Raw genomic sequence first — 24,322 nt, 5'->3', positions numbered from 1 at the left:
CAGGGTTTCTATTCCTGCACAAACATCATGACCAAGAAGCAGTTGGGGAGGAAAGGGTTTATTCAGCTTACATTTCCATACTGCTGTTCATCACTGAAAGAAGTCAAGACTGGAACTCAAGCAGGTCAGGAAGCAGGAGCTGATGCAGAGGCCATGGAGGGATGTTCTTTACTGGCTTGCTTCCTCCTGGCTTGCTCAGCCTGCTCTCTTATAGAACCAAGACTACCAGCCCAGAGATGGCACCACCCACAAGGGGACCTCCCCCCTTGATCACTAATTGAGAAAATACCTTACAGCTGGATCTTGTGGAGGCATTTCCCTATCTGAAGCTCCTTTCTCTGTGATAACTCCAACCTGTGTCAAGTTGACACAAAACTACCCAGTACACTGGGTTTCTGGTAAAATGCAGGACAGAGCCTCCAGGGACCCCATGCTTTCTGGTGGTGGCCCTTAGTGGATGATTGCACAATAGCCTGGTTCTTTGTGTCCACATGCGAACTCTGGGGCCTTCAGAGCATCCCGAGGGAGCTGCTCCATTGCGACAACTGTCTTGATGGTGTCTCTTTTGTGTGTCCCATCTGAGTCCTCCTTTCTCCAATGGATGGAGAGGTTTTTGTTGTTGTTGTTGTTTTAAATTTCCCAACAAAGTGATTGCTTTCTGATCTTTGTCTCAGGACCTGTGTTTTAGAGACGAACTGATAACAAGTGGTTGTGTAATGTATTCCCGAAAGTATCAAACATATATCTCTGTTTTAAGAAGTAATCTAGGGATATGTAATTCTGTTATTTGGTGGAGTTACTCATTTAATATCTCCAGTAACATGCTAAGATGACCCAGTAAAGTCTCCGTGTGCTGTCAGAGTCCTCAGCACTCTTTGTAGAAACACATATGGAGAAGCATGTGAGCAAAGCATCAGTGAACTGAGGGCTGGGGAAGGCTCAGTGTAAAGTGCTTGCATGAGGTCCTGGGTTCTGATTCCCAACAGTCACGTGAAAAGGCTCGGAGATATGCGCTTTTAACCCCATCACTCAGGAGGCAGAAGCAGACAACCTCCATGAGTTCAAAGGCATGTGATCTGTATAGTGAGTTACAGGCTAGCAAAGGCAATACATTGATATCCTGTCTTTAAAAAAATGAATTTGAGGATATACACTTGTAACTTCAGTGCCTTGTGTATTCAGGAATACATTAGGTAAGCACTTGTTTTCAGCTCATCTTTTTTTTTTTCTTTTTGAGACTCATTGGCCAGCCAGCTTAGCCAATGGGTTCTAGTTCTAGCCTCTGTGAGATCAACCCTGTTTTAGAAAATAATCCAGAGAGTGTTCGAGGAAGACATCTAACATCAGCAGCAGACCTCCACAGGTGCCTCAGAGTTTATTTCACACACACACACACACACACACACACACACACACACACACACACACTTATACACATGCATATATACACATATATGTACACACATGCACAGAATAGAGTAAAATACAAAGTAGCAATAATAATCATGTTGAAACAATCAATGTACCAATTGTGACACAATCCCAAGTGCTGTAGTGATAAGAGTGGTCAATAGCAGAGATGTGTTTGGGGAGGAATTCAGAGAATTATGTGTATACTTGTGTGTCTGTAGGAGGCCAGAGGCATCAGATCCCTCCCACCCTGAGCTGGAGCTACAAGTGGTTCTAGCCACCTGATGTAGGTACAAGAACTGAACTCAGGTCCCTTTGCAAGGGCAGGATGCTCACTTAACTGCTGAGCTACATGGTCAGTCCCAATGACTTCTTATAAGAAGCTGATCTTAGACACGAAGTCAAACAACAGCAGCTGGAGGACCTATGGGACTACAGGGTTTTAAATGATGTCCACAGAAAATTATTCTGGATTAAAAATGTGATTGGGGTTATTTTTAAAATTCAAAAGTTTTGCATCTAGACTACCACTGTCAGAAATAGAAAAAAAAAACCTTAACACAGAAAGAAAAATGTGACACATGAATGTGACACATTTTGATCTATACAACATAATAAAGATCACTACAAAATGGCATATACAAGAGACAACTTTCTTATCATATTTTAAAATGTCCTTGAAAGGCAAAAAGTAATAAAGATATATCAGGAGCCTATGGGATGCATTGTATAAATGGATGGATCGTATTAATAGCAAAATGGCCGGGATGGAGGGTGTATCAGTATACAACAGTGAAGTTTTTAAATTATGCATCAAATCATAAATTATTAGTTTATGGCAAAGCACAGTAATTTTTAAGTGTTTACTATAAATCTCAAAGCAGACCCTGAAAATGAAGGTATACTAATCATGGAAAGAGAAAGAGAATAAATGTACAGTCAATTTAAAATAAGACAGAAAAAGAAGAAAAGAGGATAAAGAAAATATGAGACAAAGGGAAAGACCAATGGATTTAAACCCAGTCTGAAAAATAACAGCATTAAATATAAATGATCTAAATATCACAAGCTGGTAGATGCCAGTGTGTTTTAAGAAAATGCAGAAGTCCCCAATACACTATCTCTATGGCAATCACTTAAAATAGAAATCATCAGGGTAAAAACATAAAAGATTAAAAGAACCAGTTACAGTCTTACTTTTTAAATTGAGGTTATAAGGCACTATGACCAAGGCAGATTACAAAAGATAGCATTTCATTTGTGGCTTATGGAGTCAGAGGGTTAAAGTCCATGACTGTGGAGCAAGGGCATGGTGGCAGGGACAGTGGAGAGATCACATCTGCACTGGCAAACTGTAGGTAGAGAGAGGCAGAGACTGGGGATAGCCCAAGTCCTTTGGAACCTTAAAGTCCGCCCCCAGAGACACACCTCTTCATCAAAGTCACACTTCCTAGTTCTGGGCTGGGCTCTGTACTCAAACATGTGAGTCCGTGAGAACCATTTTCTCAAGCCATTACGACTGAGAATAAATAGTACTCGGAAGGAAGAGGGACTTCTATACTGCTATCATACAACACAGACTCAAGATCAATGACTATCATCAGGATATGGAGTACCATGTCAACTGGTGTAGTGGCAAACACCCCAACACTTGGAAGGTAGAGGCAGATGGACTTCTGTGAGTTCAAGGGAAACCTGGTCTACATAGTGATACCCTGTCTCTGAATATAAACAAACAAACAAATAAACAAATAAATAAACAAATACCATAGTAGTGAGAAGCTAAGTTCACCAGGAGGATACATGAATAAACAACAACAACAACAACAACAACAACACCCTGTTGACAGGCTCTCAAAGCTCATGACCTCTTTCTGATGTTGTGACTCCTGGTGAATGCGTGCTGGTCTGTGAGTCCAGCCATGGGGTGAGACTCAGGTGGGCTCATACTCATGGGGATATTGTGATTTCTGAACTGTGCCAGAGGCAGTTTGGACTTCCTATTTGGGTATCAACGAAGTTGGGAAGGAAAGGTCTAGAAACATGCTGGGAGGCCAGAACGTGTCCAGCCCCGTGGTAGCTCTGGGCATGGAGCTGGGGCCAGGGTAGGGATGCAGGTTTTAACCTGGTAGTCATGTCTTCTCTTTCTGTGTCTAGGTGGATCGCTATCACTATACCTTGCTGTCCACCTTGCAGCTGATGTACACTGTGGGCTACTCCCTGTCTCTCATCTCCCTCTTCCTGGCTCTTGCACTCCTCTTGTTCCTCCGGTGAGTACAACCACAACATGTAGTCTGATGTGTGTCCTGTAATTTGCTTGGCAGCAGCAGATCATTATCTGCTGGATGATGTCATGGATCTTCAGAGCAGGAAGCTTAAGATTCTTGAATACATCCATTCCATTTTGTAAATGAGAGCACAGAAAGTTCCAAATGAGAGGCATTGAGTCCTTATTGGTGGGAGGGGCAGTTGGATACAAAGATAGGACTTGAAGTGGGACTCTGGACTTGGTCTTTGCCTTTGCACATAAGTTCCTGACCATAACACTGGCAAACCACCATTCCACCAGACATTGTTTATACACAAGAATCCCTTTCCCCCTCAAAAGTCATGGTAGGCCTAAGATTTAATGAGGCCTATGGACCCCAGCCAGCTGTCAGACACTGTAATGCTCCTAATCTGAATTAAGATTAATTCTAATTCTAGAAGGTTACTGTTGGTTGTTATAGAAAGGTAAAATGACTTTTGTAGGACACACGGCTGCTGGGTGACAGAGCTAGGGTCACAACCAATCAGTCCGTTGCACTGTTTTAAAATCCAAAGCCCTAATGCACCTGGCTAAACCACTTTAGGTGTCTCCTAAGTGAGACAATTATGAACCTACAAGGAAACCAGAGGTTCCTCATTCAGAGGCACCGGTAAGTATAATATATGGCTGAATGGACATTCAGTACTGGTTCAGCAGCCCATATGAAGATCCTGGAGATAATGAGGGGTGGAGTTCCCCACCTGGGCTCACCTGAACCTAGACATGGCCTTATTTGTCTTGACCTTCCATGGCTCTGGGAACGGACATGACATCCTACCACAGAACACTGCAGTTTTTGCAAGTTCTACCTCCAATACCCACTGAGGATACGCTAACCCCCTTTTCCACGCACTTAAATTCCCAAGCCCATTGCAGCAGGACATCACTGCCTGCTCCAGCAGGAGGTAAAGTCATTAGGGCTTGGCTTGACCAAGTGTCTGTTTCACTTGAGCCTCCTACTCTACCGGGGAAGAAGCATCTATACATCATAAAACACAAGAGTCCACCTCCATTTGGAAGTTCTAAGGTAACAATAGAAGGAAAGCAAGTGGGGTGAGGTAGGTAGCTGCAATGAAAGCTCAGAGGTGGAAAGAAAGACTGAAGACACACAGTCCCAACAGTCTGAGTAATGGAGTTAGCGGCAGACTCCGGCTAGAAGTGATTAAAGCTGACAGTGTTTCTGGACATCTATTACATTGCATTTTATATGAGTTAATGGATGTGATCTTTCCCTGGCCTCTGAGAGAAATGTTCTGATTCTCAGAGACAGCTGAGCCTTGGAGAGCCAGATCCAGTCCTCAGCATTTCTAGGCCCAAATCTCAGCTCTATCACTCGCTGCCTAGGAATTTCTGACATTTACAAAATCAAGGTTACAAAAGGGCCCACTCCTCCAGCGACAGCAAGAGGTGAAGGTTCCATAGATCCCTGTACACAGGCCTGGCATGCCACACATTTATCTAGGGAGCAACTTCTTGCCCCATTTCCCAGATGGGGAGGGTAAGGCACAGAGACACAAGAGCACCTAGCACAGCAGTCTGTACTGCGCACCTCCGTCTCCAGCGACAGATGCACAGGAGGTCAGGGCTGCACTCCCAGCCCTTCCTTCCCGAGGGAAGACACTGTTTTCTTTTTGTGCAGAAAACTTCACTGCATACGTAACTACATCCACATGAACCTGTTCGCTTCATTCATCCTGAGAGCTCTGGCAGTCCTTGTGAAGGATATGGTCTTCTACAACTCTTACTCCAGGAGGCCTGACAGTGAGAGTGGATGGATGTCATATGTGTCAGAGGTAATCCCCTCTCACATGATGGGGCAGAGTGGGGAGGGAGATGGGCTGGGCAGGGGGAACAGAATGATAAAGACCTGACAGACAGTGTACTACTTAAATACCCAACCTTTCAAGAACAGGCCAGGTAAAGGGATCCTGAGGCTAATGGGTTTACTGTGGGTGACTCCTCTACTGCAAGCAAAGGACTAGATCACTCTTTTTTTTGTTTTGTTTTGTTTTGTTTTGTTTTTTCGAGACAGGCTTTCTCTGAACAGCCCTGGCTGTCCTGGAACTCACTTTGTAGACCAGGCTGACCTCAAACTCAGAAATCCGCCTGCCTCTGCCTCCCGAGTGCTGGGATTAAAGGCGTGCGCCACCACGCCTGCCTAGATCACTCTTTTGTTGAGACAGGCTCTCACCATGTAATTCAGGCTGGAACTTATGATCCTCTTGCTTCTTCTTCAAGAATACTGGAATAGTGTGTGGGTGGCACCATGCCCCTATATTAGTGGGTTTTATGTTATGGGGATGCAGAGATGGCTCAGTGGGTCAAACACTTGCCATGTACATATGAGAACTGGAACAAGCTAGCTGGCTAGGCTAGCCAAGTTAGGGAGCTCTAGGTTCCAGTGAGAGACTATGATGTAGTGTACAAAGTATAGCACAATCAAAGGCTATAGCTCATGTCAGCCTCTATATGCACAGGCATGCACCCTTATATATACATGCATCCACACATGTGAAAACTTGTGCATGTGTGCACGATCCACACATGTAAAAAAGGTTTGAGTTATGGGTTGATCATGAATCTTTTTACATTTATTTGTGTGTGCAGGAGTATATGTGGAGGTCAGAATAGAGCACAGCTCAAGGAGTTGAGTCTTTTCTTCCCACCATGTGGGTTCCAGGGTTCGAACTCAAGTCATCAGGATTAGTGGCAAGCACCTTAACCTGCCGAGCCAGCTCACTGGGCCCTTAGTCATGAATCTCATATTCAAAATTTCTGTTTTTTTTTTCCTAGTGTCTGTAGTAATGTTTCTAGGATTTTGTCTATACATTTCAGGCAACCTTTCAAGTTTCTTGGCAAAATATTGCTCGCATCATTCTCTCTGGATTTCCTTCAAGTCTGTCCGGTCTGTACTTACCTTCATTTTCATTTCCTGTATCAATTATTTATCTTGGCTGTCTTACTTTCACACCTTGGTGACTGTCACTAGAAGTTTCTCAATTTTATTGGGTTTTTCCAAGAACAAACTCTCGGCATTATTGAGACCTTTGGGTTTATAGTCTCATTTGCATTCATTTCTATTTCTATTATTTCCTTCCATGGAGTTTCTTTGGGTTGACGGCTATTATTTTAACTAACTTTTCTCATGCGAACTTACGGTACTGGATCTTCAACTCTTTTCTTTTTAGATGGTTGAACTTAAGGGTAGACGTCTCACTCCAGCTCCAGGCTTGATACTTGTTGCATATTACAAAATTTGGCACACAGTGGTGTTTGTTTGTTTATTAGTTTGTTTCATTCAGTTCAAGAAACACTTCTCTTTTGTTATTTGACATAAGTCCATGTGATGATTTCCAGACATATGGAGATTTATTTAGTTATTGTGGTTCCTAGCCTAGCTGAATTGAGGCTGGAGAGCAGATCTTTCCGAGCTTTTGTTTGGGCTGTGGCTGGTGGTTAAACTCTCTCTGATTTTGTTTTATCTTACTTTCATTCATTCATTCATTCATTCATTCATTCATTCATGCATTCATTCATCTATTCATTCATTCATGTAATTTTGTATGCACGTGTATGTACATTTTGTGCATGAAGAAGCCCCAAAAGGCTAGTAGAAGGCATCAGATCCCATGGAGCTGGAGTTACCCAGACTGTTGTGAGCCACCTTGTAGGTGCTTTGAAACAATTCAGGTCCTTTATAAGAGAAGTAAGTGCTCTTAACCACCAAGCCATCTCTCTCTCTCTCTCTCTCTCTCTCTCTCTCTCTCTCTCTCTCTCTCTCTCTCTTCCTTTAAGTCTAAATAAGGTGCTTACTTTATGGAAGTGAAGCTGTAGCTCATACCTGTAGATCCAGCACTTAGGAAGCAGAAGACAGGAGGATCAGAAGTTCAGGATCATCCTTGACTATACAACGAGTTTAAGCCCAGCCTGGGATATATATCACACACATACACACACACACACACACACACACACACACACACACACACACACACACACTGAATGAATGAATGAATGAATGAATGAATGAATGAATAAATAAATAAAGAGCTTAGAGCAGTGGTTCCCAACCTTCCTTCTGTGGAGACTCTTTAATATAGTTCCTCATGTTGTGGTGACTCTCCCCCACCATAAAATGATTTTCACTGTATTTTCATAACTGAAATTTGCTACTGTTATGAACCATAATGCAAATATCTATGTTTTCCGATGGTCTTAGTTGACCCCTGTGAAAGGGTCATTTGCCTGCCATGGGATTGTGACCCACAGGTTGAGAACCACTGGCCTAGCGTGTTAAGGAAGAGACTGATTTTGAGGTCTCCGTGAAGCTTTCTTTCCAGCCTCTTTGAGGTAGTTCGCAAGGGCCCAGGAAGGAGGGGAGGACGGGTGTGGGCATGTGCATACTGGGGGACGCCCTGCTCATCCAGGTGCTGAGAGCGCCAGGACTCACCCAGGTTCTGCCTCTGCAGATTTCTGCCTCCTGCCGCTCCGTCCAGGTCCTCCTGCACTACTTTGTGGGTGCCAATTACTTGTGGCTGCTGGTTGAAGGACTTTACCTCCACGCTCTGCTGGAGCCCACAGTGCTTCCTGAAAGACGGCTGTGGCCCAAGTACCTGGTGGTGGGTTGGGGTGAGTGACGTGGCAACCATCGTTCTCTCCCAAGGATAGGTGTCCATTAGAGCCTTTGGATGGAGCTAGAAATCCCAACTAGAGGATGACACCTGGAGAAGATAATTTCTCAATGACAAGGATCTCCAAAGAAAATGGGGGTGCACTCACATGTGTGTGTGCGCATGTGCATATACACATAGATCTATTCACAAGCATAGGTGCTATATGCTCAGTGCATATATGCAAAAATGGATCAATCTTTGGTATAACCAGATGACATCCTTCTAGACCTCTTTCCAACTGCATTAGCCTGCTCACCGTGCCAGAAAATATTTGTGTGACTTGAACAACAGACACTGGTTTCTCTGCTTATGGAGGCTCTGAGTGCAATGTGCTTGTGTTCCAGTGAATGCAAAACTCTTCTTGGTGTGTGCAAAACTGCCCTCTTGGCTCTATCCTCTCATGGAGGAGAGAGAGGGAGAAAATGAAACCTCCAGTCTCTTTTCATAAGGACACTAATCCCATCATGAGAACCCCAACTCAGAACACCTTCTAAACCTAGTTACTCCATATTCTCCATTATAAAAAAAGCCTACCAGAGTGGTGACAGGTCTTCTGCACAGGAATTTTGAGATGACAAAATACATCTGTCTATGACAGCAAGTATTAGAGAAAACAAAAGTTGTTTTATTGTTGTTGTTGTTGTTGTTTTAAAAACACGAGCAGAGTATCCTGATCTTGAACTCTGGTTTCCACAAGTCCTTGGTCAATTAGAGGCTACAGGACTCAGACAAAATAAATGGAGCCATGATATTCCTCATGGAAAATTGAAGTCCTTGAATTTATTCCAAACTACTTGCTACAGGTGGCAAGACCTTTCTCCCAGGGCCCAACTTCTCTTACAGTAGAGCTGTGGCTGGTCTTGGCATACTCTATGCCTCACCAATTCTCACAGTCTCTGATTCTATACTTTTTTTTTAAATTTTGTTTTAATCCTTTGGACCTGTCATGCTGGGCCCCATCAGGCTGGTATGGGAGCAGGCAGTTTTGAACAACTTCTAACTACTTCTCTGTTTTCTACACAGCCTTCCCCATGCTGTTTGTTATTCCCTGGGGTTTTGCCCGAGCAAGCCTGGAGAACACGGGGTAGGTAATTCACCTGGTGTCAGTCTCCCATGAACCAGCAATTCCCAGTAGTGCCCAAATAAAGGAAACGACATCAACTTTCCATAGAGACTATCCAAATTCTCCTACTTTGTCCTAGAGCACAACAGGAGTGTAGATAAGCAGTTGAGGGTCTTATAGAAACCTGTTAGTTACACATGACAATTATTAAAAGATGTTGTCTGGGCCAGCTGTGGTGCTAGGTGTGTAAGGACAGAAGCACAGAGTAGTTTCTTTGACTTTGTTCATATGGGAGAAACCAGCAACTTTGATGCACCCCGAGGGAAGAATCATTACACACAGTGTGGCACTGTTATATTGTGAAATACAATGCAAAGGCTAAAACACATCAAGAGACACAAGTTAGTTCTGAATCTCCTAAGGTGTAGGAACTGAATCTCAGCAAATGTTTTAAGCCTGCTTCCAAATAATGTGTACTGTGTGATCCATGTCCCCTTCAGATAACCACCAGCCAACCTTCATATTTACATATGGGTGTATACATGTATTTCTAAGTGTGTAAATATGTGAGACAAGGAAAAAAAAAACTATTGAGTAAAGAACAAAGGGTCTAAACCCGGGGCTTTTGCTTGTGTGCACATGGAGGTAAATGTGGAAGGGTCTATGTAGTACATACCTAATGATAAAGAACAATGCCATGGTAAGAAGCGAATGGCTTTTTTCCCCCCTTATCCCTCCTCTTAGGAGATGAACTGGTAGACAGTTAATCTTCAAGACAGGCAAGCATCCTTCTGCAGGCCATGAAACTTGGATTTTTAATCTCTTCTCATGTGTCTCCTGCTCCTGGTCTTATTCTTAGGTGCTGGGCAATAAATGAGAATAAGAAAATCTGGTGGATCATCAGGGGACCCATGCTGCTTTGTGTAACAGTAAGGACCACCATGCCATCTACCCTTTTCTTCTCTGAGTTCTGGAGCTCCAGGGGGCATCTCTCTATTCTCAATTTCCTCCTAACTCTGGTCCATGAGAGGGCAAATATGACATTTTTATCAGTTTCTCCTGGGTGAGAAATTAGAAATGTCTGGTTCAGGATCCAAATTCAGGGTCACATTGAGAGCCTCCATGTCCTTAGATCTTTAAATGGGGACTTGAAGTTAATCTCTATGATCCTTCACCAAAGGGCTGTGATAGGGAAAGGGCTGCCTGTGGCCTTGGAAGGTTCTAGAAACTATGGAATGACCGAAGTGTGTCCTTGGATGATTTATTTGAGACAGGGTCTTGCTACACGCTGGTGGCGCTGACTTCTACCTCCTGTCAGCCCTCCTGCCTCAGCCTGCCCATTGCTGGGATTATAGATGTGTGGCACCACGCCCTGCTAGGCTTTTATCTTAATGTCACCAGCTAGTAGGGGGAGGAAGCCGAAGAAACTACTTTCAGAGGAGAAACAGGAAGAGTCAGTGTTGCTACAAAGGAGTCATGGGTAATGGAATGGATGTTACTGGTTTTGTCATGGTGCAAAAACTTGCAGGGCAAAGGGATGACTGGCCTGGAGGACCCACTGAAAGTACAGCTCTGGAGCCTTGGGACCTCTGTTGGCTGAAGCAACTTTTTTTTTATGGGGCCCCAAGTATATAGACACATATATTATGGCTACAAATCAAAAATCTATTTATAATGAATTATAACTTACTTTAAAAGAAGATCCCTGGCATACACACGATCTGGCAACTTGACAAAAGCAAGTTTGCACATTAGTGAGCTCAATGTGCTTGTCTGTTTTTACATAAAGATTTAAATCTTGACTGAATAAGTTGACAGAGCATTTTCAGTGTTTTTCAGAGTTGATATTTGTTAATGTTAAGAATGTCACACTTCATATAAAGATATAAATATGTAGTTCAAAATAGCAGATGTATGTTCAGGGCTATTTTAGAAATTACTGAAGACTCTTCCCCATCCCATGCTAAAAATTCACAGAGCAATTTCTAAAATAAAACTGAAATTAGAACTGAAACAGCAATTTTTAGAAAGTTTTTTTTTAAAAGACTTTAATGAGTGTGTGTGCGTATGCGTGAGCAGGCACTTGCGCATGCATGTGTAAGTGCAGGTGCCCTTGGAGCTAGAAGAGGGTGTGAGATCCCCTGGAGCTGGAGTAACAGGCAGTTGTGAGCCACCTAATGTGGGTGCAGGGGATTGAACCTGGATGAGTAGCAAAACATTCCTAACTGCTGAGTCACTTTTCCATTCCTCCAAACAACAATTTTTTAAAATCAAATGTTCTAACAATCCAATCCATAGGTAAATGAATTGAATATTTACAATGCTATAGAATGATGGTAGAGAGATGTGAAAAAAGGCTCTTTTCTGTGATGAAATCATTATTCTTTTTTAAGAGAAGAAAATATCATATGTAGAGTAAAAACACTGCCATTCATAACACACAGCCATCCTGAAGCTTAGCTGAGGCGTCTCAGACAGTGGTCACTGGCACATGCAGGGAAAGTGCAACGTGCACAAATACCACCGGAAGCACACTGGTCACATGCATTGAATTTTGAATTAAGTTTTTGGTTGTTGTATGTTCTGAAACCCTTTATTATCACTAATGTTTTGTGACCTCCTACACTGGGTGATGTGACTTCCCTTATAAAGTTTAGGAAGCAGGGATTTAGAGGACGATCTGTGAGGATGAACTTTGTTCAAGAGGCTGGAGGGGAGGTACAGGGGGCTAGCCAAGGGTAGACTGACAGGTTTCGCTGATGGTTGGGTAGATGTCCCTCCATATTTCCTGGCTTCTGCTCCAGTTCCAATACATGTCAAGTATTTGTTTAGGATCTGCTTGCTACCATTGTAAACCACTTTCTATTCATCCAAGCAGCCAGCTTAAGTATATGGTAGTCCCTTGGTAAATGCATTCAGTAGGTGATTGGAATCTACACTCTGAGCCCTGAGAGGTGCTTGCTAACCAGGCATAATAAACCAGAGGAGAAACAAACAATCCTCTGTTAATTATGAGTCCAGGCTTTGTCTGATTAAACTGCTGAAATTTATACTATAATTTTCTAGTTGCTCTTGGAGTCTCCTGGATGTCTTTAAAATTCCTTGTGGCTTGAGTCCCACTATAACACTTAGGTTTCATTGGTCTCACAAAGGCCCGGGGAATCTAATTTGTAGCTGGTGTTGAAAAGCATCTGGTTATATCCTTGCTCTTCATAGAATAGTCCTTGGACCACTGGCATGAGTAGCAGATTCTACTGTGCCCATTATCAACTCAGATTCTTGTCACCGTTGACTAGAAGTATGGAATCAGAATCTGTATAGGATTTAGACTTATATTAAAACAGATGATGTCAACAAATGTGGATCTCAAGATGGACTGCAAGTTAGAAACGCTGTGATGCCTGAGACCAGTCACAATAGCAGCTCTCAAGTGACCCTTGTCACTAGTGACCTAGTCACTAGCCAGGAACTATCACCTTGCTGCTTCTGCCTCCACAATGGGCTGACCAGTCTGCTAGTTCCTGCTGCTCTTTCCTAGTCTCTGGAGTAGCATTTCTCCCTAGCCAGACGAGAGCATGTTCTCTTCGTCTTCCCAGTTTGGATAAAATGATCTTCAGTTGCCGCTCTTTCCATAACTCCAGTTATAATCAGATCCATAGTCACACTAGCTCCCAGTGGGCTCCCAATCTTTTTATCCATCCCCTTCCTCTTGCCTTTTCCACCCAGTAAGTGACTCCATTACCCATCACCAGACACCCAAGCCACACTATTTGGGGTCCTTACAGCTCCTATAAGGAGCTTCCTATATTCTTCTTGGAATATTGACTGGGGTTTCAAGTTGGCATTATTTCTTGAAGGTCCTTCCAAGTCATCTCCTTCTCAGTTCTACATTTACTCAGCCTTTACTCAGCCCTTCGGTGTAGTCCTCTGGAAATGCCTCTTGGTTGATTGCCCTCCTTATCCCTGGCAATTATACTGCCATACAGCAAGTCAGAAAAACTGCTTTGGAGAAAACTCTAATTACATCTTCCTTCTGCCTGAGACTCTTCAGTGAGTCAACCTACCACTCAAGATTGATCCCAGACACTTTAATGTGAGAAGTGTTGCTTGTCTTCCCTGACCATAATCACCTCGTGTTTTACCTACGTGGAAAGACTCAGAGTTTTCCTTCCTCACTTGGGATGTTCTGTTTCTTTACATGACCATCTGATGACTCCATATTCCTCCTTGGAAGTTAATACTTCAACTGAACTTTCCATTCCATCAACTAGTAAAAGTCATCAGACACGCCTGGAAAGGACGATTTCTAGGAAGGTGTTAGGGAAGATGTTGTTTGATTACTAGTGTCTGTGTTTGTAGGGATTTGACCAAGAGGAATTGACTTAGAATAGAATGATCCATTGATAAATTTAAAAAATAGACTATTTGCCATAAAAGACATGGACCATGGCTTTTATGGTTGGTCATATGACCATACATTGCCACTCTCAACTAATTTGAATTTCCATAATCCCAATCTAGATGATGATTCATTGAGAGCATGGAAAGAGCTTTGGAAAAGAGATCCTCACAATGCACTAGACTGTGACACAGCAAAAGGAAATACTGTGCTAAGAAGAGAAAAATCCCTTGGCCTCCACATATATTTTATTCAATGGAAATTCTAAAACTATGGTTCACAACCTTCCTAATGTTATGACCCTTAACATGGTTACTCATGTTACGGTGACTCCCAACCATAAAATTATTTTTGTTGCTACTTCTTAACTGTAATTTTGCTACTGTTATGAATTGTAATGTAAATATCTTATATACAGATGGTGTTAGGCAAGCCCTATGAAAGGTGTTCGACCCCGAAGGGGTTGCAACTTACAGGGTGATAACCACTGTTCTAAAACAATAGAAACATGCCAATCAAAACTGATCAGTACTCGTTATTTCAGATTCCAGGGAACTTAACAATTTTTCTTTACACTTGCCAATCTGATCTGGAGCAAGGTGCATACTTTCAGAGGAAAGGTCACATGTGTGTGTGGTGAAGAGGTCATTGGGACCGAAGGGAGCCTCCTACTCTAGGTTCAGGATCCCTTGTTAGCATCCCCCATCATGGCTGCTTCCCAAGCCTTGTCTGTATTTGCTCAACAATGTCTGGCTTGAAGAAATATATCATTCTGGACACTCAGGCATGTCAGTCGACTTCATCTGTTGCTACTAGTGTTGTGATTTTCGTGTTTCAGAAATGTCCATGCTGTGACAAGTGGGGAAATCCAGATGTTCACCAGAAAAGGAAACGGGAGAGTTCCCAGCTTCTTCTTCCTGCATGTCTTTTTGTAAAACTGTGTTGCTTAAATTAGCCTCTCACACTTGACTGTCCTGTGGAAGTTGAGTCATACCAGAAGGTGGTGCGTTCTTACATCTTAGTCACCACCACCTGCTAGCAAAATTTTAAAGCCTTGATTACTCCATTTGTTCAAGGGTAGCCTCATTAACTAGTTATACTGAGAAAGGTCATTGAATCATTATTCTGCTCCCTGGAGCTAATCATCTGACCATATTGTACAGCCAGTTGAGTGGGTTGTTTAGTCAATCAGTTGAATGGACTATCTGTTGACTTTATGATGTCACAAAGTCAAACCATCATTTACTTTCATTGACTCCTCTGACAGGTTAAGAATGCAATGTTGAAAAAAATGGGCAAAATTACTTCTCATTTTCCCTTGTCTGTCTTTAGGTGGTCTATCTCACTAGAAGCTAGGAGCTTCCTACAGCTCTAAGTCTTCCTAGACATCAATTCCCTTCTATACTGTTCTCTACTGGAGAGTCAAAGGGTGGCAGTCTCCCTAACCATTCCATCATCTGCCACCAAAACCCTCTTCCACCTCTACAAAATGATGTGTGGTGACGTCACTTTTGCACGTCCTTTGTCCACTCCTGTTCTGTGCCTCACAACGCATCACACTTGGGTTTTGGTCTCCCCTCTGTGCTACAGCACGATTAGGGAGACTCTTGTTGCTAAATTCTGTCATATTGTGTTTACCTTCACTCCATCTCAGCTTCTGCTTTTCACTGTGAAAGTAAATCAGATCATAGGTGCCTTAGTCACTTTTCCGTTGCGGTGATAAAATACAAGAGATTCCATCATGACAGGGACATGGCAGCAGGCAGGAAAAGCATGGCAGCAGGAAAAAAGGTTGTCTGATCACATTTCATCCATGCTTGGAAAGCAGAGAGAAACAACAGGAGGAGGTGAAGCTAAAAAACCATCAAAGGGAGGCCTTAGTGATGTATTTCCTGTAGCAAGGTTCCATGTCCTTCCCAAACAGTGCCATAAGCCGGTGATCAAGTATTCAAAGACATGAACCATATACACACACTGTATCTTCTGTGTGTATATGTGTGTACGTGTGTGTGTGTGTGTGTGTGTGTGTGTGTGTGTTTTGGGGGGTGGCATTTCCCATTCAAAGCACTATAACAGACATTTACTGAAGGCTTCAGTGCTGTAGAAAATGAATGCATTTGAATGAAAGAAAGGAGATTCCCCTCCCCCTCCCATGTTCTCTCAGTCATTCCTTACCTTCTACAGAGCACATGCATTTCAGCAGGATTGGTGGGGAAGGTGTATTTCGGCCTAGAAGAGGAGCCTTAAAGGTATAAGCATTTTTGTCTCTCAAGCAGGCTGAAGGACTTGACAGGTAGAAGAGATTTCTGGTAAGGTAAAGTCAGACACATCGTGGCTGCCACGTTAGGAATCCCCACTGCTACCGCTGTGTACAGATGCTAGGGTGTCAAACACGTGTCACCATGGAGGTAACATCTGCAAAAGCAGCTGCAGGGTCCAGGCCCTAGAAGAGAATTTTATACATTTGAGGCTCTCACTGTTTACTGTCTTGTCACAAATTCCTAGGGGAGATAGCTTCATTCTTGAAAACATTCTTCATCTATCAACTTCTCAGCTGGTATGTAAGAGAAGAACCCACCATCCACATGTGGCTGCTGACTGTAGACCTCTGGAAACCAAGAGGGGTCCAGGTTCCATGGTAACTGGGGCTGACGATCCACTGGAACTGTGGAGAGATGCTTCCTTCATGTGGCCCTTGGTTGATTCTCATTTTCTCTTGTCTGGTCTCTGGGAGACACAGAGAACAGTAGATCCACAGGCGCTTCATTTCCTAGGAGACGCTCCCAACTGCAGTCCATTGGCTGAAAGATGTGTCTTCCCTGTTAAGCTTACTTTGTCAGAAAAATGCCCGTGTTCTACAAGTTACTAAGCCAAACACACACTGTTTTCTCGTTGTGATGAGAAGCAGATATCCCGTTAAAAGGGATACATTACTTGGTTATGTTTCGTTTGAGATTGTAAAATTTTTCTGGTACTAAATATCTTCTGGCTGGGTACTGCCTTTGTTCCTGTTGACTTATGTTTTAGAAACTCTAGCTTTCTAGCATTGAGCACTCAATTTCTGAGGCCAGTGGGGCACACAAGAGGTATATATGGTTATTTATGGTTCATTCTATAGCACACGTTTCAGTCTGTAGGGCTGAACATTGGTATTGCCCTAGATCAATGTTTGTAGAGATTTTATTCTGTGACTTGTCCTGATCACCTTTTCTGTCAGCTCTTTTCTATCTTAGAAAAGATCTGCCACCGAAGCCTCTGCCAGCATTCTAATGGCTTCTTTCTTCTCTGCTGAGGTCCAGGCATGGGCATCTGTTTGCCTTAAGGCATCTCTTCTGTTTGAAGCTTTAGACACACCTTCCTCCCAGCCTCACCAGAGCTCTTCCTCCACATATGGCCCCTCTCTGGGTGAATGGCACTGCCACACAGTAGAGGGCTACCATGAAATGTCAGCTCATCTTTGGTCTCATATCCAACCAGTAACAAAAATCATTTGACCCACACTTGATAGTTTTAAATGAGTCCTTCCTCCTTATCTCTGAAACTCCAGGGCAGCTATCTGAAATTGCCTCTCTATCTTCTTCCCCAAGAATTCCCTACTGCTCCCCACCTCCAGACTTACTCTTGGCTAACCCATTCCCCATCACCATTGCTAAAATTGGTCTTACTGAAAAGCAGAGATTCCGATCTCATCAGGTCATATGCCTGCTTAGAATTTATCCCTGGTTCTCTATTACCTTCCTGAGAAATTCCAAGCCCTTGAGCATGACCATGTAACCATAGAAACCTCTTTCTGGTTGTCTCTGACTTTCCAATCTCCTCGTAAATCATGCTCTCAGTGTCCAAGTTCACACTTAACCTACACCCAACAAGTGTAGCTTATACTCAACCACTTTTTTTTTTAAACTCCCAACAGACTCATGATTTCTCATGAGTCAAAATATCAACCAGAGATGAGGTGACAGGAAGGCTTGGTTGGCCTGGAGGATCATGTCCCAAGACGCTCACACACAGCTGTGGAGAACTGCAGGCCAATGGTAGAAGACTTGGTTCTCCTTTGTGGGACTCTTCTCACAGCATGGTGGTTAGCTTCCCTAAGACTGAACAATCCCAGCCAGATGGAGAGAAGAAGAGGGAGAGGGAGGGGAGGGAGGAGGGGAAGGGAAGAGAGAGGGGAAAAGAGTGAGAGAAAGGGGGAGGGAAGGAGGGAATATAAGAACTTCCTTTTGAAGTCTCTACTCAGAAATCATGTGATATCATCGATCATGTTCTTTTCATTAGCTGATCGTGATTAAATACGATACACACACAGGGTGAGAGTCAGGGGAGGAGACCAGGGTCTCCTTTTTAAAAGAAGTACCAAGGAATTTCAGACATATTTTATAGTTGCTGTCAAAGCTGGGAGTGAAGTCTAGATTTGTCTCACCCGTGATAGTTGTGGGAAATACCGTAGAGAGTGGAGGACACACACTGCCCAGTGAGTCCCACTTCGGACCTCAAGTCACACAGCAGGAGAGCCATAGCTCCCTACTGAGAAGAGCCAGCACACTGTTCTGTTTAAGTGCCACTAACTCTGGTCATAATCACCTGCTCAGCTCAGTCACTGCCTAGCTATGCAAGCTTCAGTATTACACTAATCTCTATGCTGTGATTCCTCATTGTTTTATGGGCACACACACACACACACACACACACACACACACACACACACAAACACACCCACACACGCACACAGGCATACACAGTGACAACTGCAGAGGGTTGTTTTGAAGAATAAATGAAAATGTATGTGGAAAGTTCTCAGCCCAAAGCCTGAGTGGTAAGCAATCAATAAGTGTTACTTAATAATAATGCTTGTTGGTCTTCTCAGAGTACTGAGTTCTAGACCTCAGCTAGGCAGGATAAACTAAACGACACTCCAAGTTCTCTCCTTGACTTTCAGTTCAAAGAGTCTTTGGGACAGTGGGGACAACCATAGCCATTTCCTATGTGACATGCTAACTGTCAACTTGCCCGTGGTTCCCATGGATGGGGAGCTGACGAGCCTGCGGGGGGGGGGGTAACCTGGGTATCCACAGCGTGTGGCATCTGCCCCTTACTTTCCTACATCTGCCTTTTGTTTTCCAGGTTAATTTCTTCATCTTCCTCAAGATTCTCAAGCTTCTCATTTCTAAGCTCAGAGCTCATCAGATGTGCTTCAGAGACTACAAATACAGGTGAGCAGCCAGAGGCCAGAGCTCGGCAACCTGAGGTTATCTTGACTCTCCTTGGTGTCACCCAAGTCTTGGGAAGGGAGGAACAAGTAGCCCTTACTATTTTCATTCCCGAGACCAAATACAAGCGAATTAGAAGCAGCCTAATGAAAGACTTATGTTGGCTCCTGGTTTGCGAGAGTACAGTCCTTCACAGCCAGGAAGGCCCAACAGTGCAAACAGCTCGCGTCCTTGGTGGTGACTTCTTGAGGTTCTTCATCACGTCTCAGTAGATCAGGAAGCAGAGCTCTCCCAGAAACGAGCTCAACTACCAGTCTCTATATCCCTATGTCTGCCAAGTATGCCGCATGACTAAAAAATGGTTCTACAAGCTTCCAAAGGAACACTAGCTTCGGGAGAGTAAGTGTTTAAACAGCTGAACCCATAGAAGACATTTCATCTTCAAAGCATAGCATACAGGTTGTTATTGTGTATTTGTCTCTTGAGGTGATAGAGGAGGGACCTTATGAAGAGGTGTTGGGGGTGCATGTGAGCTTTTTACCAGTGATTGAGCCCTTCTAACCTCATGACAATGGTGTAAGTGCTGAGCAGTCAAGGACATATTAATGCCCTGTCAGGAGACTGTGAAAACAAATGGTTGTCATAATTACTTTTTTATTGCTGTGATAAATCACTATGACCAAGATAACATATAGAAGAAAGAGTTTATTGGGGGGGGGGCTTACAGTTTCAAAGACTTGCAGCTTTTGACCATCATTGCAGGAAGCCTGGCAGCAGGCAGGCAGGCATGGCACTATAGCAGTAGTTGAGAGCTTACATTGTGATTTGCAAGCATGAGGAAGAAAGTGAGACACAGGGAATGGCATGGGCTTCAGAAACCTAAAAGCCTACCCCTAGTGACAAACTTCCTCCACCAAGGCCACACCTCCTCCATCAAGGCCACACCTCCTCTAACAAGGCCACACCTCCTAATCCTTCCCAAACATTCCAGCTGAAGACCAAGTAGTCAGACATATGAGCCTCAGTCAAACTACCACCATGGTCTAGGAAGCTAGAAAGTCTTGTATGCAGGGCAGTTTGTGACCCTTGTGGAATGATTTAAGGAAAGAAATGTTTAGAATCCATAGAACTACAGTTGTTACCCAGTTCCCTTTCTTTTGTGACTCACCTTTGTGGTGTCTTACCTTTAGTTCCCTGTAGTGACAACAGTCTCTGTTCAAAATACCTCAAATGCCAGGCTTTTATTGAGAGCTATACTGCTGTAAAAATAATGAATGAATGAGGAGTGAATGGCAGGCAAGGACCTCTCCCTCCATTTCTAGTTATTCTTCCAGGTGGCAGGTCAACTTTACTAGGGCTGAAAGGGAGAGTGTGTGCGTTTGAATCTAAGAAAAGCTCTGAGTTCGGGATTTTAGTCCACACAGCAGACCATAAGCAGAGGGTAGCAGTGGAGACACTTCCAGCCATGTCACTCACTATTCCTAAGACTGACTTTGGTGATAAAAAATTAGATCTCCCTCATTTACTAGGCAAACATTCACTGGATGCTGCCAGTGTACTTAAACATAAGGTGAGTGTGACCTGGGTCTCATACCGTGCTTTAGCAGTGTGTGTGCTACTTCACTGATATGGAGCAGACAGGAGTGAGGGGGCTGGCCACACCCCAGCTCCCTCACTGACCTTAAATAAGCTTGGCCCCTGTGGCCTATTTTCTGATGTGTGAAATGGGAGTGTTGTGACAGACCATATTCTATAAATTGTGGCAACTGAAGGACTATGAGCAGCCAATTTGATCAGATATGGAGGGTAATGCTTGCCCTAGACCCAGACCCTAAGATTGTCTTCCCAAGATCTTCCAACATATCTAGAAGAGTAAGCCTACCCTATTCAGGAAATAATGTGTGTGTATGCATATATATATATATATAATATATATATATGTATGTATGCATATATATGATACATATATATATATATGATATATATATGCATACACAGACACACACAGACACACACAGACAGACAGACAGACAGACAGACAGACACACACACACAAATATCCATTTCTTAGGTCTTTCATCCAAACATTTTTCAGTAACCCTTAGCCTTGGGGAACTGTCCTGGGGGAACTGTCCTGGCCTGGGCCCCAGGGAGTCATGCTATCTTTCCTGGCGCCTCTAATCCAGACTCCAAGTGGTCAGGCAGCCTCTTTGGCTCCATTCCCAAGACTCAGCATCCTCACACCACTGTTCTCAGGGTAACACTCCAAGAACATGCAGGGCTTCCAGAGTCCACTCAAGGGATGCCACTCCTTTGATAACCAAGTGACCTGACTACCAGGGTACTTCAAGAAACTTCACAGAGACAAAGCTTTCCAGCAGACAGAAGTGGAACAGATGAGACTTGTCATAGTTAGGGGTTCTGTTACTGTGATAAAACACTGTGGCCAAAACAACTTGGGGAGAAAGGATTTATTTCATTTTATAGCTACAGTCCATCATCTGGGAAAGTCAGGGCAGAGGACCCAGAAACTCAAGGCAGGTATCTGGAGGCAAGAAAGGAGGCAGAGGCCATGGAGGAAGGCTTACCATTGGCTTAATCCTCCTAGCTTGCTCTCTATTGTAGCATCCAGAATGACCAGCTCAGCACCTCCCACAGTGATATGGTCCCTCCCACATCAATCATCAATCAAAAGAAAAAAAAAGAAAAAAAGATGCCTTTTCTGTGGGCCAGTCTGGTAGTGGTATATTCTCAGTTGAGGTTCCTTAGTCCTTCTTGGTCCATGGTGAATGAGCTTCTGTAGAGTTTCAGTAAGTGACATTGATCTAGGGAAGGGTAGGTTAAGACGCTGGGGAAACTATGAGGCTGGGCAATGATCAAAGCTGAATGAATGCTTTCAGGGTGGAGAAATAATAATGTGGCCGACATATGCAATCTGTCTGGAATCTGCCTTTTTCCTCTTTCCACTCTTATTCAGGGAAAGTGCTTAAGTAAGAGAACCTTGGTGTGAGTCTACCCAAAGGTTTCCCTGGGGGTGAGGCCTCACTCTGGTGTGTTAGCTAGACAGTTGTGTATTTTTGAAGTCTGTGGAAGTCGGAGGTAAGGGGAGAGTGAGTGTTTCTCTCTAAGTTCTCACATGCTTCACAAGGGTTTCCGCGCTTAACCAAAGACCCACAAACCCAGAGATCACCCGAGTAGTGCTTGGTGGGAACTCTGTCAAAGCAGAGTAGTGGCATTGATGGGTGACAAAGAACCCAGTCCCAGCCCCTAGCCCCAGCCACTTCAGGTGTAGCCATTTCTCCAGCTAGCTTCCACGGAATCAGGTGGGATACATTCTGAAAATGTCCTCCTTTGGTGCTTTTCTGTGACATTTTGGTTGGCCATGTCTTTTCTACTGACTCACTCCTCCCAGAGAGAGCATGACCCAGTTGAGTGGCACGATCCTCTCAGTTTGTAGGATGTGGGACTTATTCCTGAAGACACAGACGTGCTCTCTCACTGTGCTCCCTGAGCTGGAGATCCCTTGCAGAATCTGTGAGCTTGTTTGCCCATTTTTCTCTTGAGAGGCCATGCTGGATGTCACCTCAGAGGACATCGCCGTGCCTGCCCCCACACTGCCCTCTTTATGCACCCCACGTTAGTTTTCCATGAAAGCCCTCAGTGGGATAAAGAGAGGGACATGGTGTCGGTGCATGAGACACGAGGCTGCCTCCAGCTCTCAGATTTGGGGCGCTTTTAGAGTGCAATGCTTAAGCTCTGGTCCCTGTCCAGGAGTCTATTTTAGGAAGGTTTAAATTAAACACATGTGGACTTCGCCCAAGAGGCAAGTTTCTAGGAGCAAGAGAACACTCTGTCTTCTTAGCTTTCCGCATGGGCCTCTGCCATTAGGTAAAAGACACAGTAACTAGATCTACTATCTGAACTGGAGAGGGTAGTTTGAGGCAAGGATGAAGGGCACGCACTCAGAGGCTAACTGACCCTCAGCTTCTTCCCGCTTCACCATTCTCTGTGGCTCCCAGCAGGGAGATAGCTCTCTTCCCCTTTATTCATGGCTTTGCTCTCCATGTGATGTGTAAAGCCTGAGCTCATGGTGAATTTATAGAGAAGAATAATTTCTGCACACACCTATCCCATTATCTTTTCGGAGTTTGTGGTAGACAGCACAAGAGCAGAAAGCTTTTGCTTTAACTCAGAGAGACCTTGGTTTGCGTCAGAAGGTTGTACAGATTAGATGATTAATGGGGAAAAAAAAAGCATGCAAATTTAGAAGTTTTGTGTGTCCTGGAAACTGGCTCAAGGCAGTGAAGACACAATGATCAAATGTGTACCGTTTGTGCTAGGTTTGATAATGGATGGGCAGCCATGGGGAGATATTGCTGGATATATGAGGCATGGTCTGATGGTAATGAACTGGGAGATGTAGCAAGAACTGTGAGTCCAGGTCCTTCCTTCCCTGTGGTTTGACATCTCCAGGATGCTCCTTTCCTGTGGGAATAGGGAAGACACCTTTCAAAGGAGGGTCTAGGGATATGCTTCAGGGAAAGCTGGAAAAATCCTTCTTAGGTTACATGAACTGCTACAGAAGAGGGAGTCAAACCCACAGTGATTTTCCAGCTTCTGAAATTTTATCAAATTACTTCACCTTATCCCACTCCACCCACCAAGTGCCACATTTGAGTGCTATATCTAAACCCCATCAGCCACAGACCAGTCATATCCAAATGGATGGTAAACCGACAAGCATCATTGGAGTTATAGCACATGCTATGCAAGGGTCTTATGTGTCTCCTAGGAGTGTGTGTGTATTGAAGGCTTGGCATCTGGCCTGTGACCTCTTGGGGACAGGGTGTAGATCATTTAGGAGGTAGATCCTAGTATAATAAAATTGGTCCCTGGGATGGGATATTTGGGGGCTGGCATCTTCCTCTTACTTTTTGCCTGCCAGCCATCATGAGGTGTGCAGCCTAGTGTTCTGTGTGCCATGGTATCTCCACACAGCACCTCCCTCTCCCCAAAGGAGGTCAAGGGAGCATGGATTAAGCCTGACCCCAAACAAGTCTCTGCTTCTTTGTTTGTCACGTGTGTCTGTCACCATGATGAAACACAGCCATTTACAGCCAGGAGTCCTTTTAAAATGACAATCACAGAGGCTGGTGGCACAGGCCTGGAATCGTAGCTCCGAGGGAGGCTGAGGCAGAAGGATTGCAAGTCCAAGGCTAGCCTGAGCTGCAGAGTATGGCTGGACAACTTCCTGAGACC

General features: G+C 44.0%; 1 protein-coding gene across 1 annotated transcript in view; it reads left to right on the top strand.

The window, feature by feature from the left end:
* Positions 1-24,322, top strand: part of Glp2r (glucagon like peptide 2 receptor) — a 60,702-nt gene that overhangs the window by 20,042 nt on the left and 16,338 nt on the right. Inside the window, exons 5-10 of the mRNA XM_021213837.2 lie at positions 3,568-3,680; positions 5,358-5,511; positions 8,188-8,347; positions 9,415-9,475; positions 10,314-10,383; positions 18,978-19,066. Coding sequence (XP_021069496.2) covers positions 3,568-3,680; positions 5,358-5,511; positions 8,188-8,347; positions 9,415-9,475; positions 10,314-10,383; positions 18,978-19,066 — 647 coding nt within the window. The remainder of the gene's footprint in view (positions 1-3,567; positions 3,681-5,357; positions 5,512-8,187; positions 8,348-9,414; positions 9,476-10,313; positions 10,384-18,977; positions 19,067-24,322) is intronic.

The sequence above is a fragment of the Mus pahari genome, chromosome 14 (assembly GCF_900095145.1).
Source record: "Mus pahari chromosome 14, PAHARI_EIJ_v1.1, whole genome shotgun sequence".
In the NCBI taxonomy this organism is placed as follows: Eukaryota; Metazoa; Chordata; class Mammalia; order Rodentia; family Muridae; genus Mus; species Mus pahari.
Note: the sequence above shows the minus strand (reverse complement) of the source record. Positions and strands in the feature narration are given on the sequence as shown.